We start from the raw sequence: 21713 nt of genomic DNA on the forward strand, positions 1-21713 counted from the left end.
AGAAGCTTTATCTATTTTAATTATAAAAAAAATGTCTATTGAAACAATAGATTATGACAACAATGTGCACAAACCAAAATAATGAAATCCCTATTGTCACTTGTTCTGGAAGAACCATTTAAAAAATAAGCAATCAAGAAAATGTATAATTAAGCAATAAGGCACGAGGGTGTGTGGTATATGGCAAATATACCATGGCTAAGTGCTGTTCTTAGGTGTCTGGACACAACCATTAGCCGTGGTATATTGGCCATATATCACAAACCCCTGAGGTGCCTTATTGCTATTATAAACTGGTTACCAATGTAATTAGAGCAGTAAAAATAAATGCTTTGTCATACCCGTGGTATACCACGGTTGTCAGCAAATCAGTATTCAGGGCTCGAACCACCCAGTTTATAATGAAGAACATACTTCACACAGACCAATCTCAATGAACATTCAAGAACAGGTTTTTCTTTTGTAGACATCACATCGGATAAAGGGTGGCTTAATTTTGTGGATTTCATTTAGCATAAAAGAGGGTTGAAATTAGTTTTCACAGTTTCTTCAAATCCTTAACGTAAAACATAGAGAATCGTTTCAGGAATTTAACTCTTCCCTTTAAATATACAGGCTTTCCCTTTAAATTGTCTTTTTCTTGCAAAGGTTTTCACTTAAAGATGTTAGTTCTTTGAACTGAGGATTCAATTCCATTTCTCTCGATGTCGGTATGTTTTTCTTTAACTCATTGAGACACTGTTACTTTGTAATGTGAATCCTCAATGTGATATACAGTGTTTCTTTCCAGTCTTGAGATTTTGTCACCTTGATTGGCCATCAGTAACTTCGATAACTCGGATTCACTCAAGCGTTTTCTCAATTGCAAGACCTCCAGAACATCACAACAGTTACTTTGTGCCTTCTACAAAGGTGCCATTTGAGCCGTCTTCTGAAAGCTGTAAGAACATTGTTTATAAATATGCAAGCCTTCAGCAATGTAACGCAAACGTCAAAACATCTAATATACATACTTTGTGCAGTTTTTGCTCTTGGCCTCAAAGAATTAAACGTTTTTTTTAATCATGCCCCGAAAACATCCATTTTGTTGCAGTGAAGAAATCGCTCGTCATCAACATTATGAAAATGTGTGTGGAAAACATAATGACAACATCGTGTTTATGGAGTCAATCTGAAACGGACTAAGGCTTGGATGATTCCAAAGCATGGAATCCAACGTGAGGGCCAGGTATAGACCTACAGTACAAGTTCACAATCAACTCACATACAGCAACTCATAGTTGTCATTGTTTTGTCAGTAATAAAACATAAGAGGTTTGGGGTGCCCCACTAGTCCACAGAGCATGGTGTCCATTCTAGGACACACAATTTATGGTGACCATTTTAGGACAACTTCAGACCCCTAATCCTCATATAGGATCTTCCTTCTTAAGAGTTCTGATGGGACGGATCTGTAGTTTCTAGACAGACATCCATGGTAGAAAAAACAAAAGTCCCATTCAAGGTGTGACTGTTGCCTGAATCTAGGGGCTGGTCAGGGGTCAAGATTGAATGGAGGTGTGGTTTGTGGAGGAAAGTATGGTCTGAATCGTGTTCATTAGGGCACCCGTAACAAAACAAATTTCTTAGTGGAGAAATCCAGGTAGTCCCTTTCTGTCTCAGTCTGTTTTCTTCTGTTTTGGTGACTACTGAACACAACCCAGGTGTCAAAAGGTCACGTTGTCCTTTAACACCTCTCATTACTCTAGCCCCTCTCTATGCTCCATGCCCAAATCTCTCCTTCCTCCGCCACCAGATATACGTCTCCCTCCCTCGCTCTCTTCCTCCTCCTCATCTTCCTCTTCCTCCTCCATAACTTCCTCTTCCTCCTCCTCCTCCTCCTCCTCCTCTTCTTCCTCTGTGCCATCCATGGAGTCGTCGGTTCCACCCAGCATTGCTTGCTGCATGGCCAGGGTGGCTGAGTCAGAGGACAGGGGCTGGAGGCTGTCCAAGCCTAAGGGGTCTGTATGAGGAGAAGGAGAAGCAGGCAACGCAGGGTTTACACACTAAGAAATACACAAACTTGACATAACAGCCTCCGATAACTGCCTCCGATTCTATATCCTTCTCATCAAAGTGTGCACTCATTCACCCCCCTAATGCGATTAAAAGGAATGAACTGGTCTAATGTGGTGGAAACACTATAGCACATGACAATATTCAATGTATTGTATTGCTTTTAAATCCACGAGGATGAGTGCGCAAGTGCACACTATCTATGCACATTAATGCAAAATGATTACCTTGATAAAGTAGGTTGAAATAACAAGGAAACTATGTTGAAATATCAAAGAGAATCATGATGACTCAACCATTTTTCAGCCAGAGTTTTGAAACAGGCAAATAGACAGTGACATGGTTTAGTGACGTACTGTCAGCGTTGTTAGAGTGAGGTCCATGTGTCTGCAAGACGCCAGCAACAATGGAGTCTGGCCAGAAGCGCTGGGTTGGACGGTGTTGGGACTTCATCTTTTTAGCCTTGGGAGCTGGGTCTGGGTTACTGGCATCCAGCATGGGCTGGAGGATGCGCCTGCGAGCGTTGATAAACCTAGAGAGAGAGAAAGAGAGGGGGGGGAGAGAGATGCAGGGGGAGAGAGGAATTGGAGGGGTAAAGGGAAAGAGACAGTGTGAGAGAAACATAGAGACAGACCTTTTTTTCTCTTTAAGAATGTTGTACTCTATGATACTGAGAACATTTGTAGACCAGTAGATGGCGCCACTATGTTGTGAATCACCATCAGGTGATAAAGCGTAGCACTGAAGTTTGAACTCATCAACATTCACTCTGAACATTCAACATTTCTATTGATTTCATCCATACTTTTAGCCAGCTGATTTTCATCTCCTAGTGCATTTGCAGTAGTAGTATTACAATCTTACCAGTTGTTGACCTGTAATAAGGTCAGATTTGTTTGTCCTGCAATCTGTCTTTTCTCGTCCTCTGTTGGGTAAGGATGCTACACAAGGGAATGATTTAAGATATTTAGGATGCCATCAGTAAAGTTTAAGCAATTTCAATTAGTAGTTTTGTGAATGAAGAGTTCAAACCCTCCCCTCACCCCTAAACTCTCAACTTCCCTAAACCTTTGACCCATGCCCCAACACCTTGTATTCTCAGGCCTTGGCCAGAAACAATCCTTAGCCCCTAAATCTAATTCTTCATAGCCTATCTGAGGGAGTGGAACTACCATATTGCTTATACCTATTCAATTAATTCATGAAGATATTCAATTCATTAATTCAGATCACTACAAGTGCCTACGGGGTAGAAGCTATGTGGGTTGTTTCTGGATGAGGCCTTCAGTCATACACAGCTACAACTCTGACATTATTAGCTCTAAACCCTTCACCCTGATTTTAACAATAACTTCCTCTATAGCTTAACCAAAGGAATAGGGATGAATATTAGCTCTGTTGCTACTGTAACTAATGTTGCTAGCTCACCATGAGATGCTGGAAGAGCCAGGAGCGCATGATGTTGGTGGCGTGCTTGGGCAGGACCCCTCTCTTGTTCTTGTGCTTCTTGTCATCACTGTCCAAGAGTGAAGCCAAGTCCAGGTTTACCTTGGATGGAAGAGAGGGATGGAGAGAGGGATGGGGTGTTATTGTTGCCACGGTAACAAAGAGACAGTGCCAATTATCCGTCTCTTTGGCAAGGGCAGAACCGCCCTCTTCACCATCGCCATAGCAACCAAATTTGAGTAATGATACTTAAAATAAAAGGCGAGAAAGGAACGTCGATTCACAACACCCTTGACTCAGAGAAATCTAGGAGGTCGGTTTGATCTAGCTGAAAGAACTACGATGGGAAATGTGCCTAAAAAACCTGGCAAATTGTGCAAAAACAAGAAAGTACAAGTAGATAGCTTGTAACAAAACTTTGGCTTTGATAAGAGTTTTGTTCCAACTCCGTGGGTGGTTGAGAAAATTATGAAAAGGCACTTATTCAAGAAATCTCAGATTTTTGTTTTACAGTATAGTTGGGTTGGGAGTACTCAGTGGCAATTAACTAGTTTAAACCATGTGCATGCACACACTGGCGTCAAGAAAACACAACATGCATGGGCGCGCATGCACACACACACACACACACACACACACACACACACACAAAGACTAATGGTTCTCTATAGCTCAGTTAGTAGAGGATGGCACTTGCAATGTGTCTGCTAAATGGCACACAACATTTAAAAAAGGCATATACAGTGGCATGAGATCACTATGCATGAATTCCAAAATGTCTTTAATCTAATATTGTTCACCTCTGGTCCACACACAAAATACATATTTCCTATTTCCATTGGCGCAAACAGTATCAAAGTGAGGATCCTTCATTCATATTTAACAACCCATTTGCAATGCCTAAAACACTTTCGAGGCAAAAATATGAAGATTTAATCTGGACCACGAATAAATTGGCAGGACAAAATGCCTGAATAGATAAATAAATATACTCAGCTAAAGAATATTCTTAATAATTTCATGCAGGCATTGGAAAGTCATGAAAAAGGAATGGCTTCCAACTGATTCTGATATACAGTGCCTTCTGAAAGTATAAAAAGGATCAAAAGATTTAATCGTAATTTTTTGTCAATGATCTACACAAAATATTCTATTGTGATAGTGGAAGAAAACATGAAAAATAAAACACAAATATTCAGAATCTTGATTAGATAAGTATTCAAACCCCTGAGTCAAAACATGTTAGAATCACATGCGAGTGTTTCTGGGTAAGTCTTTAAGAGCTTTGCACACCTGGATTGTACAATATTAGCACATTATTCTTTCAAAAATTCTTCAAGATCTGTCAAGTTAATTGTTGATCATTGTTAGACAGACATTAAGTATTGTGATACAATTTAGAGCTGATTTTAGTCAAACTGTAACTAGCCCAATCAGGAACATTACATTTTGTCTTCGTAAGCAATTCCAGTGTATATTTGGCTTGCGTTGTAGGTTATGGTCTTGTTGAAAGGTGAATTTTCTCCCAGTGTCTTTTGGAAAGCAGACTGAACCAGGTTTTCCTGTAGGATTGTGCTTCGCTCTAAACAGATTATTTTCTATCATAGAAAACTCCCTTGCCAATGACAAAGAAACCCATAACATGATGCAACCATTTCTTTGCCACATTTATTGCAGTTTAACTTAGTGGAATTAAAAATAATTTGGGAGGGGGTTGTATCATTTGATTTACACAACATGCCTACCACTTTAAAGATGCAAAATATTTTTTATTGTGAAACAAACTAATGTTCATCGTTGGGAGAAAGAGAGAAGGACCAAGGTGCAGCGTGGTAAGTATTCATTATGCCTTTTATTAATGAAAACGAATACTCAAACAAAACAACAAAATGGTAAACGAGAATGACACGAAACGAAACAGTCCTGTCTGGTGACACACAAAGACAGAAAATAATCACCCATGAAACACAATAGAAAACAGGCTCCCTAAATATGGTTCTCAATCAGGGACAACGATTGACAGCTGCCTCTGATTGAGAAACATACCAGGCCAAACGCAGAAATAGCAAATCATAGAAAAACTAACTTAGACAACCCACCAAACTCACGCCCTGACCATACTAAAACAAAGACATAACAAAAGAACTAAGGTCAGAACGTGACACAAACAAGAAATAAGACAAAAGAACAGAAAACTTGAGTGTGCATAACTATCCCCCCCAAAGTCAATACTTTGTAGAGCCACCTTTTGCAGCAATTAAAGCTGCAAGTCGCTTACGATATGTCTCTATAAGGCTGGCACATCTAGCCACTGGGATTTTTACCCATTCTTCAAGGCAAAACTGCTCCAGCTCCTTCAAGTTGGATGGGTTCCGCTGGTGTACAGCAATCTTTAAGTCATACCACAGATTCTCAATTGGATTGAGGTCTGGGTTTTGACATTCCAAGACATTTAAATGTTTCCCTTTAAACCACTTGAGTGTTGCTTGAGCAGTATGCTTAGGGTCATTTTCCTGCTGGAAGGTGAACCTCGGTCCCAGTCTCAAGTCACTGCAAAACTGAAAGATGTTTTCCTCAACAATTTCCCAGTATTTAGCGCCATCCATCATTCCTTCAATTCTGACCAGTTTCCCAGTCCCTGCCGATGAAAAACATCCCCACAGCATGTTGCTGTCACCACCATGCTTCACTGTGGGGATGGTATTCTGGGTGGCCCTATTTTGGCACGTTTGTTGTGGTGCCGTATTCTTTCCATTTTTTATGGGTTTAATGGTGCTCCATAGGATGTTCAAAGTTGCTGATATTTTTTTGTAACCCAACCCTGATTTGTACTTCTCCACAACTTTGTCCCTGACCTGTTTGGAGAGCTCCTTGGTCTTCATGGTGCCGCTTGCTTGGTGGTGCCCCTTGATTAGTGGTGTTGCAGACTCTGGGGCCTTTCAGAACAGGTGTATATGTACTGATATCAAGTGACAGATCATGTGACACTTAGATTGTACACAGGTGGACTTTATTTAACTAATTATGTGAGTTTTTTTTATATTTGTATTCTGTACAGGCTTCCTTCTTTTCACACTGTCATTTAGGTTATTATTGTGAACTAACTACAATATTGTTGATCCATCCAAAGTTTTCTCATATCACAGACATTAAACTCAGTAACTGTTTTAAAGTCACCATTGGCCTTATGGTGAAATCTCTCAGCGGTTTCCTTCCTCTCCGGCAACTGAGTGTGGAGGGACGCCTGCAGTGACTGGGTGTATTGTTACACCATTCAAAGCGTAATGAATACATTCACCATGCTCATAGGGATATTCAATGTGTGCTTCTTCTTCTTTTTTACCCATCTACCAATAGTTACCATTCTTTGTGAGGCATTGGAGAACGTCACTGGTCTTGATGATTGAATCTGTGTTTGAAATTCACTGCTCAACTGAGGGACTTTACAGATAACTGTATATGTGGGGTACAGAGATGATGTAGTCATGTTAACCACTATTATTGCACACAGATAGTCCATGCATTTTATGTGACTTGTTCAGCACATTTTTACTCCTGAACTTATTTAGGCTTGCCAAAATAAAGGGGTTGAATACTTATTGACTCATGACATTTCAGCTATTCATTTTTAATTCATTTGTAAAAATGTATAAAAACATAATTCCACTTTGACATTATGGGGATTGTGTGTCATGTGACAATTAAAAGAAAATGTAATTCATTTTAAATTATGGCTGTAACACAACAAAATGTTGAAAAAGTCAAGTGGTGTGAATACTTTCTGAAGGCACTGTAAATATATGAAACACACACACACACACACACACAGCATAAAATAAGCCTTATTACAGGTGCAGCTGGGGTGTCACGTGGAAATCCCTCCCCCTATCCCCCTCGGCCCTGGGAATTTGTGTTCCGGAAAAGCGGGGTTGAATTAATTGGCGGCACCAAGCCGGGGTATCATTACCGGGAGCTTGTCGGTGATGTAGCTACGGGGCTGCACTCTATTCCCAGACCACGTGTAGAGTGCCGCCTCGGCTGGGTCCTGGGTATTCACTGAGGCCGCCGCTGTCTGTCAAACACAGAATTACCTGCCTGGCTGACACTGTGGCTTTCTAATACGCCTGCAGAGCAGAGCACCCCACAGTCTACTCCGTAGGCGAGCATACGGGTGGTCTGACAGTCTGACTCAAATATTGACCACCTATGTGAGGTTCTTCAGGGCATGGGGATTGCAGGAGTTTAAAGGGACATGCACTCGCAAACTCTGACATTAAGAGCTTTCATTGCAGGTGTGTTGGACTTCAAATTAAAATAATCAAGTCACTTGTTTATTGTACGAACATTTTGTCAAGGAGGAAATGTTAGCACCTAGGCTAAAGGCTGAAACGTTAGCATAATAAACAAGTGATACCTTGCAAAAACAGTGTGCTGAAATGTCATAAGTTTACCAATGATATGTTAGCTATTACACTATTACTCTAATATAGATTTCACACTGTCGTAACATGTTCATAACAGAGAGGCCCACCACTTGATGACAGCTAATGGCAAGCACAAACAATGATATGCATGACAGTGAGAGTATTTGGAGTTGTTAGACATGATCCATCTCTACATCTTATGGCAGAAGAGGCAGGTAAATGCTAGAAGAGCAGCTGACGGCCTCACCTGTGAATTCTGGATCTGGATGGTCCCCTGGGAGAGTCCCTGGGTTAACACCTGCCCTTGCGACGTCACCATGGCAACCGGCTGATACAAGGTGCCACCTGAGGGGATAATTTGCGGTCATAAGAGTCGAGTGGCTTCTTCTTCTGTGAAAAGCAGTCGGCCTTGCACCATTTCGGCTCGAGAGCTCTATTATCTAACCCTACCAAAACAATAACAACAACAACAACATGTAAACAAGTAAGGCAAAAGCACATCGGTGCGAATGAAGCACGAAAAGAAAAGCTGTATTCTTTCATGAGTTGTTCTTTCGCTACTAATTAGCACTAATTTCGATTCTCTAATCATGGGTATTAATTTGAGCTTTGAATGTCTTACGATCAAAGAGAAAGATGGAATGAGATTATTATTCTGAGTTGAAAGGGATTTCTGGAGGGCAGGGGTAACACTTCGCTGTACATAATAACAAGAAACACAGCCACACTTTTGAGTGATATACACTACATTACCAAAAGTATGTGGACACCTGCTCGTTGAACATCATGTTCCAAAATCATGGGCATTAATATGGAGTTGGTCCCCCTTTGCTCCTATGACAGCCTCCACTCTTCTGGGAAGGATTTCCACTAGATGTTGGAACATTTCTGCGGGGATTTGCTTCCATTCATCCACAAGAGCATCAGTGAGGTCGGGCACTGATGTAGAGTGATTAGGCCTGGCTCGCAGTCGGCGTTCCAAATCATCCCAAAGGTGTTTGATGGGGTTGAGGTCAGGGCTCCGTGCAGGCCAGTCAAGGTCTTACACACCGATCTTGACAAACCATTTCTGTATGTACCTCGCTTTGTGCTCAGGGGCAGTGTCATGCTGAAACAGGAATGATCCATCTCAAACTGTTTCCACAAAGTTGGAAGCACAGAATTGTCTAGAATGTCAATATGTGCTGTAGCGTTAAGATTTCCCTTCACTGGAACTAAGGGGCCTAGTCCGAACCATGAAAAATAGCCCCAGACCATTATTCCTCCTCCACCAACCTTTACAGTTGGCACTTTACATTGAGGAATGTAGTGTTCTCCTGGCATCTGCCAAACCCAGATTAGTCCGTTGGACTGCCAGATGGTAAAGCGTGATTCATCTCTCCAGAGAACACGTTTTCACTGCTCCAACGCATTTCCGAGTCCAATGCGAGTCCAATGGAGGCGATCTTTACACCACACAAGCCGATGCTTGGCATTGTGCATAGTGATCTTAGGCTTGTGTGCAGCTGCTAGGCCTTGGAAATCCCTTTCATGAAGCTTCCGACAAACAGCTCTTGTGCTGACTTTGATTCCACAGGCAGTTTGGAACACAGTAGCGAGTGTTGCAACCGAGGACAGACAATTTTTATGTGCTTCAGTACTTGGCAGTCCTGTTCTGTGAGCTTGTGTTGCCTACCACTTCACGGCTGAGCCATTGTTTCTCCTAGAAGTTTCCACTTCACAATAACAGCACTTACTGGGGCAGCTTTAGCAGAGGAGAAATTTTACGAACTGACTTGTTGGAAAGATGTAATCTAATGGCGGTGCCACGTTGAAAGTCACTGAGCTCTTCAGTATGTGTGTCACGCCCTGGCCGTAGAGAGGCTTTTTATTCTCTATTATGGTTAGCCTAGGGTGTGACTAGGGTGGGCATTCTATGTCATTTTTTCTATGTTTTTTATTTCTATGTCTTGGCCTGGTATGGTTCTCAATCAGGGACAGCTGTCTATCTTTGTCTCTGATTGAGAACCATACTTAGGTACCCTTTTCCCCCACCTGTTTTGTGGGAAGTTAACTTTGTAGTTGTTCAGGGCACATAGCCCAAAGCTTCACGGTTGTTTTTTTGTTCTTCGTTTTGTCGGCGTCATTTTTAAATAAAGTTCAAATGTACGCTTACCATGCTGCACCTTGGTCCTCAACTCATTCCAACGACGATCGTGACAACGTGCCATTCTACTGCCAATGTTATTCTATGGAGATTGCATGGCTATGTGCCCAATTTTAAAAACTTGTCAGCAACGGGTGTGGCAAATTTGGAGGGGTGTCCACATACTTCTGTATATATAGTGTAGAACACCTTCAAACTCAACTCATTTCCATAATTATATGTCAACAGCCTCCATTTGACATAGGATATGATGTGACCTACCAGCAAGCAGTTGCTGAAATAATAATAGATAGATACTTAATGCAAAACATTGTGGCTAAACCTTCTCTCACCCTAATGTTGTTTAAATTTTAAATGTTGTGCATGCAGGGTAGAACACTTTGTACAATTTGTACATACACTGCAATTGTTTCTGCCTATGTCACTACAATGTAGAGGTATAAATTACACTTGTTGTGTGATGTAATATCAGGGAAGGTGAGGTACCCATAGAACTGGGTTGAGGAAGGTGGAAAGGCTTCTCACCTGACACCACCTGGGAGTTGATGGTAGTCATGGCAATGTTACCCTGTTGCAGGGTCCCGGTGGGCATCATGATGCCCGAGGAGTTGACGGAGCTGGAGACTGATGTCATGGACGGAGAGGATGTCTGGAGGAGGTCCTGGTGAGGTCAGAGGTCATAGGAAGAGAACGAACCAGTAAGGGGGTTGAAAAGGGCCGTTCAGGATGTACATACGACTAATACAATTTGAAACTTGAAACATGAAAGTACTGAATGTTGCGGATAAAAATGCCATGAACAGAGCTGATGATTCCTTAGTGCTACATGTAGGAGACATATCTGTTCTTCAAAATGTATTTCTATCCAAACGTTACACAATGTATTAGACTAATTAATACAGCTCAGATGTTTGGACACAAGTACAATGGTCTTTCAGAAAAACACTAAAACATAAAAAATGCAGTTGGCTCCTTCAAAGTGCATACCAGATACACTATGTTTAGAGTTTGTACGTATGTGCATGCGTGCACCAGTGCGCATATGTGTAAGTGTCCGCATTACCTGCTGCAGGCTGAGCGAGGTGTGCGAGGGCGAGTAGGGCCCGCCCAGGTCATTGCGAAGCAGGTTGTCGCTGTGCATCTTGGTCTTGAGGCAGGTGATGTAGCGGTTGCAGAAGTCCTTGCAGAGCTCGTTGACCTTCTCCAGCTCCAGAAGGTGGATCCTCAGCACCTGGATGGCCTTCACCATCTCGGGAGGGAGAGAGAGAGAGAAGAGGAATATATGCAAGCTCAATGATTGGGGAAGGAAGGATGCTACATGCTAGCCTGAATGCTAGTCTAGATTGGCTCAACTTGAGCTAGCTCTATTGTTGATTTCTCCAATTTTAGAAAGGTGTAACCTTAGCAGACCTATGTTCAAATGCATTTGTATTTGAGTATCTGATAAAAGATATATATTTTTGGTGTGTATTTGAGTATTTACAAACACACAGCCAAAAACATGTACTTTTATTTTAGTATTTGAATGGTTATTTGATCAATTGTATTTAAGAGGATTTTCAAATACATACTTCAAATACTATTTTCAAATATCTGGATAAATGCATGGGAGTGTATATGAGGCAGTGTATTTGAATTGTTCAAATACTTTCCAAATGTATTTCCAAATACATTAACATTTTCAACTTCTTGTCTTTTCAAATAAAAATATATCTGAACACTTATTTCAAATGTATGTGAAAGTATTTGAACCCAGGACTGAACCTGGTCACCTGGACGGCCTTCACCATCTGAGAAGAGAGAGGCAAAGCCAGCAGGCTCAATTACTAGAGAAGTAGGCTACATGCTAGCCTGAATGCTATGCTCGCTCAACATTGGCTAGCTCCATGGTTGCCTTCTCCAGTTTGAACCAAAGGTAAATAATAATATTGTTTCTGGACAGCCCCCTCATGTGCCTTACAAATTATGTGCTAGCCCTAGTCAGTCTCTGAATGTTCAAAGATAGCCCTTGACATAACACCTGCTAATCCATGAGCCCTCTCAAAATCCTTCACTATGATCCAAACTTTGTCCTTTTTCCAACCAGGCTTCTCCTCCCAGTGCTCACTCCCTCAAAGTCAGCACTCAAGGGCACCAGAATGGGGCGGAAAAGTGCTTGGCCAAGGAGGAGATAAATCTGCCAATTAACTGCCGCTTGTTTAATCGGGAGCCAAGTGCCATCTCGGCCAGTCAGCTTCAGCATTACTGTCCTATGGAAGAGTTAGTGTGTGCCAGGGCCAGTCCGCGGCCGGCACCTCGTAAAGCACACAGATGCGGGGTTAATTGACTGCCGCACCACTTGTCGGCCGAGTACCCCCATAATGATGAGAGCCGACCTTCCATCTCTCTCTCTCCCCAGCCACCTTCCCTATTTCTCCTAATTTCTAATTACTGCTAGCTGTCACGGAAGGGTGGGAGGGAAAGATCATGAGGGGGGAGAGTGGGAAAGGGGAAAAGAGAGAGAACGGGTGAATATAAATAAATATTTAGAGACACAAAGGAGATGGAAGGGAAAGGGGTAGATGTGTCTGCATGCGAGAGAGAGAGAGAGAGAGAGAGAGAGAGAGAGAGAGAGAGAGAGAGAGAGAGAGAGACAGAGAGACAGAGAGACAGAGAGGCAGAGAGGCAGAGAGGCAGAGAGGCAGAGAGAGAGAGAGAGAGAGAGAGAGAGAGAGAGAGAGAGAGATAATTGATAGTCTAGAAGAGAGAGCCATGTACATGTAGGAAATAAGACAACTTGATATGAGTGGGAAATAAAGCGTATGTGAAAGGGATATGTAATGACTGCCTCCACCAGTAGAGGAAGCAAGTCATCCTCAACATTAGTAAGCTATGTTAGACTGTTGAGATACTTCTTCAACCTGAGGACGCCGTTAAGACTATTGAGGTGCCTCCTTAATGAAGAAGTCATGCTAGACTATTGAGATACTTCAAAGCCACATTAGACTATTGAGATGCCCCCCAGGCAGGGTACTAACCAGGTTGTCCAGGTCGGGGTCCTCGCTGAAGAATGGCTTGTGGTCCTGCTCCTGCTGATGCACAAAGTTCTCAATGTCCACATCGAAGCTGGCAGAGGTGATGCACTCAGAGCCCTGGGTGGCCTGCTCACACTTCTCAAACAGCAGGGCCAGCAGTGGGAATAGGGGATGTCTGGAAGGATAGGAGAATACAGGAAGTAGTTAGACTTTATAACTGCTCTAGCTGTATCTTGATTGCCATATAAGAAGTAGTTCCAGGTGCAAAGATTTTTTTTTTTAACTCTGTTTGAGAAGAGGAAATGTTGTTTGTTATGGATACTGCTCTCGCTGTATCGGTATTTGTGGTATGTGTATCATGTTTACAGTCTAGAGGTCGACAATGCTCCTTTTAAATGCAATGTTCCTGAGTTCTCTGAAACCACATTCACAGTAAAGGCTCAACTCCGAAATGACCATTAAATGGGAAGACTGAAGTTTGAAGTTTTGTTGTGTATTGTGTTCGTGATACAGCACCCAGGAAGCGCATAAGCAAGTTAACTTGATTGTTAACTCCACTGACAAATGCAACAGACAAAGCAAACAGTACGACACTGAGATGATCTACTGCACACCCTGTCGCCAAGCTCAGTAAAGGTGCAGGAGTAATCCGCTGGGCACACACTGGTTGAATAAACGTTGTCAATGAAATGACGTGGAACCAACGTGGAATAAATGTTGAATTGATTTCTGTGCCAAGTGGGAAATGCATATGATTGAGTGAAAACGAAGCCTCCACACACTTCAATCAGATGCAATTAAAACGCTGAAATTGCGTCTGATTGAAGTGCACGCAAACTCCCTTTTCACCTCCTGACAAGCAAAACAAAATATCACTGTGTTATCAATAGTTTGGATTAGTGTTGCAAAAGTCCCCAAAAAATCTTGCTTATTCCCTTCTGATTCTGTAAATCTTCAAACCATGAATTCTGAAAACCTGGGGCTTTTGGGAGAGTTCTTGTAATTTCACAACCCTAGTTTGGGATCGTTTTCTCATATTCCCTAGGACATTTAGTTCTGGTATGAATCAATATGAAGATGACGTTAAGTAGTGATGATATGGTCCATTGCGATAACAGTGAATGTCACCTACATTGTTACCATCTGTCTTTTATTGCCAATGTCACAAAGGTCAGACCACTCAGTAATATGGTTCAATGATCCATCTGCAAATCCCCCTCTGTTTAATATAGTAGCTCCAACTTCTGCAACTCAGGCAATAATGCCTGTTCAATGTTAAGGAGAGAATATACAGTATATCAATGAGTATCAATGTTTTGTCAGAATTCAGAGTTGGACAAAGTTTATGGATACTTGCGTAGAATTAACTGGACAAGACTAAAACAGTAAACAATAGCAAATAGAATAGAAGATAAAAACATCTTAATCCCTCCTTAATAATCATACAAATGCCAGGAAAAAGCCTTTGAATGTGCAAAACTATTCAAACACTAAGAAGCACTTCATCAAGCACACTATAGTACCAATAACCTTTATAGCTTTGCGTATTTCATGTTGTAAAACCCAAAATAGCAGAGGCACCTCATAACATGAAACAACATGACAATTAATTAAAATATCCCCCAAAAAACATGACCTCCCTGCATCCGTCTCTGTACTAAAGTGGTGTGCGTGTGTTTGTGTGTGTGCGTTGGTCTGTGCCTACGTGTAAGCATGCATACATCCATCCATCTGCGAATGTGCACGCGTGTGTGTGTGTATATGTGGCGTGAGAGAGTAGGTAGGTAGGGGGGAAGTGGGCATGCAGCACACGGGGCTACTCTAGGATGCTGGGAGAGTGGGCCCCTGCTCTGGCTCTAACCCATGGCTCGCAGCCTTTAATAGCCCACTATATTAGACTCTAATCTGCCTGATCCCAATTTAATGCGGCTCCCTCGGCCAGACGTGAGACGAATACTAAACAGGCGGCCATGCGCAGAGCGCTGAGCTGCAGTCCCCCCGGCCTCATTCACGGGGCGTGCGAGAGAGAGAGAGAGAGAGAGGGGTTCGCTATAAGTGCCAACTACTTCCTCCCTCTGAAACCGCACACAGAGGAAGGGGATGAAGGAAAGAGAAGATAGAGGATAGGAGTGGAGGGGGACAAGGGAGAGGTGCTGGCTGCAAAGGGGTAATATGTTCATCGTGGCTTGTTTTTCAGGTCCTATGCTATGGCAGGTGTTCAATTATTTAACTTGCTGGTGATCTAACGCACAGTTCAGACGACAAACTTATGGTGAGTGGAACTGAATAGAAATGAAGAGCGGGCTGGCACGGTTGAGAGCTTTTCATGACATCCTGATTGGTTTCATACAACCGATCTCAACACTACAGTTGGTTTTGGGTCGAATTCAGGCATAACGGCGACCTCTTCTGTGCTAAAGAACCGACAAAGTTTATTGCACTAAAAAGGTAAAGACCAATCGCATACCTGTGCAGCGCAGGCGTTAATGTTTGAAACTGAATATGATCGGTTTACGGTGTCGCGGTTAACGGTGTCTTCAGATTTCAAAACTCCCTTTAACTAAGGAATCACAAAGCGTCTTCTCATCCCTAAAATAAACCATGAGGTATGTTAGCGATGGCGAACCCCAAGAAATAAATACGATTTTTAAAAATCCATCCGATTAGCAGTTTTTAATGAAGCCAGCAATGCAAATAATTAATCTCAGCGATTGGCAGGTATTATTGCATGTTGAGTAACCAATCGCAGTGAAATTTGATTAAATCTCACCTACATTGTTATCTTCTCTCTTTTATGGCCACACACATCAGTTGTCTATATTTCATTCAGGTAAATTTAGTAGATTGACATTGTTTGTTGGCTAGCAAATAGGGTCCGCTGTTTTGGCATCAAATGAAGATAGATAGAGAGGTGATTCCGACTGGTGCAGCGGTCTAAGTCACTGCATCTCAATGCAAGAGGTGTCATTTCAGTCCTTGGTTTGAATCCGATTGGGATTGGGAGTCCCATAGGGTGGCACACAATTGGCCCAGCATAGTCCAGGTTTGGCCGGGGTAGGCTGTCATTGTAAATAATAATTTGTTCTGACTTGCCTAGTTAAATAAAAACATGAATTCGGAGAATGGGGTATAATTTATAGCGACCAAAGTAAGTTGTACTTCAAAAAACCAAGGCACTCTTGTGGAAAAGTTAAAAAGCCTTTATTTTAGTGGCTATTGAATAGTAAAAAAAAAAAAGAAATACACCAACACGTTGCTGCTCACAGGCCTTCTTCAGGGAGCACAGCAGTGACAGGTGAAATGAATGACCAGAAATTAAAGGGGAGTGGAGAATATTAACCAATAGATGAAGAGGAAATTAAGCAAAAGTATGCACTAATATGAAAGTGCATTTGTAAACTATAAGTATTAACCCACCATAGTTTAAGTTATGAATGAGGTCCCAGGCGGAGGGTTTCCAGTTGAAAGTGCATGTGCATCGGACAGTCCTTGAGCTTTGAAAACCACGGCCACTGTAATGTATACCACCGCCCACGGAGTGAAAAGACTTTGTCCCAAACCGAGGCCATGATTGTGCTTCCGTTGTGGGTGTTGTAGAGAAGCAACCTTTATTTGCATGTAATTAACATATATCAATATGCATGACCATTCCTCCCGACACTGGAAGCACTGCTCTGGCGCGCTGTATGAAACAGAGGTGTGCTTAACCCATTCCACGCCCAATGAGCAAACTATTGTCAATGGTCTGACGGGGTGAACTACCACTGCATGGTTTCAGAAAGCACTCTATCCACGCTCTTCCAAAGAGTATTTTTTAGTTTGGTGAGGCGATGGAGCGGTGAACTAGGGCTAAGATATCTAAGTGTTATAGACAGTCATTGTCTTATGAGAGTGAAAATAGGTCCAAGTATTGAACTAATCTAAAATGAAAACCCAGATAAATATAGGAATTTATCATGTTATTGATTCCAATAGAAATGTTTGTTCCCCCTTCCTCAGTAGTGCTTTCTGTAAACACACAGACAGGTGCACACACACACACACACACACACACACACACACACACACACACACACACACACACACACACACACACACACACACACACACACACACACACACACACACACACACACACACACACACACACACAACTGATGTAATGGAGATATGATGCCGTGGGGCTTATTCTCATAACCCCGGAGAATTATGGGTACACAATACGTTTTATTGGCCGCCTGGCCCACACCTACAACACCACAGTAAGAGAAAAACGGTTCTTCTCCACAATGGGTCTGGATTTGCATCCCTTGCCGACAATCCATAGAATGCGAACATATTGTGACCATTCTGATTGGTCCCAGAGTCTGATGGGTTGGGCCAGAGCTGGCCTACATGATCAACTTTGATACTCTGATTGGTTAGATTTGTTAGAGATGATCCAATCGCTGATTAATTTGTTTTTTCCGACACCCCTCATTTTGAAGTCACACAAACAACTTCTCGGATGGCAGTTTCAGACTGAATGTATGTAGCAATTGATAGAGCAGCGGAATTCAATTCAGGGTGAGTTGTCAGGCAAATAAACAATAGCAGTAATTACACAATTTAATCCTTATTTTAGATGGATTTATTAAATGGTAAGGCTCCAGGCACATAACAGTCATGGACCTTTTGCCTCGTTTAGGATATTTTCCCTGGTTTTGGACGTTTTACATGGTTCTACGTTCAATCAGCTGCTCAGGTCAGTGCAAATAAATGTAGGCCTACCAAGTAATAAACATGAAAATATTTTCTCAGTTCTATTGAATAATGTGTCACATTTTGTTTCCCTTGATTTAATGGTCACTATTTTGGTACTTATGTATGCCTTAACCCAAGCTGTGCAAATTGGGAGCATTTCATTTCTTATACTCATAGCTTGAATGGAGGCTACACAGTTTCATGCTTAGGGAACAGACAGTGTTAGATCAGTGAGTGGATCGGACTTCGGTGAATGCTGTATAAGTCTTTCTGATACTAAGGATGTCCTAATATGGACACCATTTAGCCCCACATCGAGAACACCAAAAAAACAGCCAGTCTCTATCTGCAGTGCGACGGAATGGAGAAGGCCGACGGGGGGATCGTTACCCGGGCCATAAAAGAGCCATTTAAAGGACGGAGGGAGTGAGCGTGGAGTCAGTCAGCACAAAGTCTCTCCTCCTGCACCAACCGAGCCACGACAAAAACACCCCACCGAAATGGTCCTCCATGAATCACACTCGCACGATACGTGTTCACTTAAACATTAAGGTTGGGGAATGGTTATGAAAAACCTACCCTTTATCTGCAGTATCATACGTGAATCAAAGGCATGGGGCTGCATCTGAAATGGCACTCAATTTACTATATTGGCACCCTATTCACTATATAGTGGTCCAAAGTGGTGCACATAGGAAATAGGGTGGCGTATCGAACGCAACCATGCTGTGATACTAATTGCGTGTTTGTGGCCTTGCTGTCATTAGCAAGGGTGTGTGCCTTCTGAGTTTCTATACTTTGGCTTATCGATCTGTACTTATAATTGTGGGGACTTATTTATGCCTAAGGTCATTTTTCAGTCCTCTCTCCATATACAATGGAAGTAAATCTGTAAGCATAAATACCTGTAGTACCTGTGGTAGAAAAAAAAAACATGTAAAATTCAAGTGTTCCGTAATTGGACAAAAGGTGCCGCCCCTCAAGAGCAACCATGTTTTGATATTCCAATTTTGTTCTCTGCCACTGTTTTTGTTGGGGAGCTTTTGGCAACCCACCCAGGGGGTGAAGAAGGTTACAGGAGGGGGTGGCTCTATCTGTGTGTTCACCGTGTTTGCCATTCTAATCAGTCCTGCCATATGCCCGGGTGCTTTATTAGGACCCAGTTTGTGGCAGGAACCACGCTGTGTCTGCTCTCGACAAGGCCCTCTCCCCCAGGCTACATGTCTGAAGCACACCCTGTGCAGGGGGCACACATACACGTGCACACACATACGCAAGCATGCACACTCACACACAGTGAGTTTAACGGCAGCCCATCTCTCTGCCTCCTCCTTTTGCACTTTTACTTCCTTCCTTCTGTCTTGTCCTCCCACCTCCCTTCTGTATTTCTTCCCCCTATTTATTTCTCGGTCTCTCCTATTCTCTCTTTTGCTCTCTTTCTTCCCTTGTCCATCCCAGGGGAGAACGACTGAAAGTTCAAGGCCGGCATTGTTACCAGAAAACAGGATCTCCTAATTTTCCATAGTGAATGGAAAAATGGCGATCTTCGCGGTTAACCTTTGTGTAAATAAAATAAAAATTCAAAGACAATCATGTTAACAATAATTGCTTCTAATACACCTATGCATGTTCTATAACTGATTATTTTAAGATCACACAGAGGAAGTTATAAGGATAATTGGGTTGCTAATGGCAGCCTGCATATCCCGGTCGGCCTTCAACTTTAGATACTCAATGAGAGGGGCAGCACTGAGCTGGCCTGTAACGCCACTTCCTGGAGTAGCACCAACTACACATGTTATGTCTCCATGAGACGCCATCTTAACCAACTTCATTTGGCTTCAATGTCCTATTGAGTCTTCACATAGGAATGAATGGTGTCACATGATCGATGGCTTACTGATTGGTGCTGATAGAGATGGCAGCTTCGCTTCTAGTCCTTAGGAAACTGTGCAGTATTTTGTTTTCTATGTATTATTTCTTACATTGTTAGCCCAGAAAACCTTAAGTGTTATTACATACAACCGAGAAGACCTATTCGATTACAGAGAGACGTCAACTTACCAGCACAACCAGCACTATGCTTTGTCCCAAAGCGGATCATTTGTCTGCGCCTCCCAGGGCATTTGAACTGATTCCAGAGGCCGACCCAAAACACAGCTGGAAGAGAAGGTGCCAGAGTGGTCTTGTAGTGAGGCTTCGGATGCGCGCACACCACCCACCGCTTCTGAGTATATTACTCGCTAATGTCCAGTCCCTAGTTAACAAAGTCGATGAAATCAGGGCAAGAGTTGCACCCCAAAGAGATATCCAGGATTGTAACATGCTCGGTTTCACGGAAACGTGGCTAGCTGGGGACATGCTGTCGGAGTCCATACAACCAAAGGGATTTTCAGTGCATCGCGCCGACAGGAATAAACATCTCTCCGGTAAGAAGAAGGGTGGGGGTGCATGTTTCATGATTAATGACTCATGGTGTAATTGTAACAACATACAGGAACTCAAGTCATTTTGTTCACCTGACCTAGAATTCCTCACAATCAAATGCCAACCACATTATCTCCCAAGAGAACTCTCCTCGGTCACAGCCGTGTATATCCCCCTGCAAGCGGACACCAAGACAACCATCAAGGAACTTCACTGGACTTTATGCAAACTGGAAACCATATATCTTGAGGATGCAGTTATTGTAGCTGGGTATTTTAACAAAGATAATTTGAGAACAAGGCTACCTAAATTCTATCAGAATATTGATTGCTGTACACAAGTGAGACCCTCCTACAAGGCCCTCCCCTGCCCTCCTTTTAGAAAATCTGACCATGACTCCATCTTGTTGCTCCTCTCCTATAGGCAGAAACTAAAAAAGGAAGCGCCCGGGCGTAGGTCTATCCAACGCTGGTCTGACCAATCGGATATGTTCATGGTAGCCTCAGATAATAACATTGACGTATATGCTGACTCAGTGAGCATGTTGTACCCACTGTGACCATTAAAAACTTCCCTTACCAGAAACCATGGATTGATGGCAGCATTCGAGCAAAACTGAAAGCACGTACCACCGTATTTAATCAAGGCAAGGTGACTGGAAATATGGCTGAATACAAACAGTGTAGTTATTCCCTCTGTAAGGCAATCAAACAAGCAAAGTGTCAGTATAGAGACAAAGTGGAGTCGCAATTCAAAGGATCAAACACGAGACGTATGTGGCAGCGTCTACAGACAATCACGAATTACAAAAAGGAACCCAGCCCTGTCGAAGGACATTGACATCTTGCTTCCAGACAAATGAAACAACTTCTTTGCATGCTTTGAGGACAATACAGTGCCACTGACGTGGCCCGGTACCAAAGACTGTGGACTCTCCTTCTCCGTGGCCGATGTGAGTAAAACTTTTTACACATGTTAACCCTCGCAAGGCTGCTAGCCCAGACGGCATCCATACTGTAGTCGCGTCCTCAGAGCATGCGCAGACCAGCTGGCTTGTTTGTTTACGAACATATTCAATCAATCCCTATTCCGGTCTGCTGTCCCCACATGCTTCAAGATGGCCACTATTGTTCCTGTTCCCAAGAAAGGTAAGGTAACTGAACAAATTACTATCACCCCGTAGCACTCATATCTGTCATCATGAAGTGCTTTGAGAGACTAGTCAAGGATCATATCACCTCCACCCTACCTGTCACCCTAGACCCACTTCAATTTCCTTACCGCCCCAATAGGTCCACAGACGATACAATCGCTATCACACTGCCCTATCCCATGTGGACAAGAGGAATACCTGAACGTTGTTTATTGACTACAGCTCTGCATTCAACACCATAGTACCCTCCAAATTCATCATTAAGCTTGAGACCCTGGATCTTGACCCCGCCCTGTGCAACTGGG

The 21713-nt window shown here is 42.7% G+C and overlaps 1 protein-coding gene across 1 annotated transcript in view; it reads right to left on the minus strand.

The window, feature by feature from the left end:
- LOC118391034 (uncharacterized) overlaps positions 1 to 21713 on the minus strand; it is a 97324-nt gene that overhangs the window by 10243 nt on the left and 65368 nt on the right. The window contains exons 5-12 of the mRNA XM_035781972.2: positions 13089 to 13260; positions 11135 to 11320; positions 10597 to 10732; positions 8173 to 8270; positions 3484 to 3603; positions 2920 to 2996; positions 2412 to 2587; positions 1743 to 2002 (exon numbers count right to left, since the gene is read on the minus strand). Of these exons, the coding sequence (XP_035637865.2) occupies positions 1743 to 2002; positions 2412 to 2587; positions 2920 to 2996; positions 3484 to 3603; positions 8173 to 8270; positions 10597 to 10732; positions 11135 to 11320; positions 13089 to 13260 (1225 nt within the window). The remainder of the gene's footprint in view (positions 1 to 1742; positions 2003 to 2411; positions 2588 to 2919; positions 2997 to 3483; positions 3604 to 8172; positions 8271 to 10596; positions 10733 to 11134; positions 11321 to 13088; positions 13261 to 21713) is intronic.

The sequence above is a fragment of the Oncorhynchus keta genome, chromosome 12 (genome assembly GCF_023373465.1).
Source record: "Oncorhynchus keta strain PuntledgeMale-10-30-2019 chromosome 12, Oket_V2, whole genome shotgun sequence".
Classification (NCBI taxonomy): domain Eukaryota; kingdom Metazoa; phylum Chordata; class Actinopteri; order Salmoniformes; family Salmonidae; genus Oncorhynchus; species Oncorhynchus keta.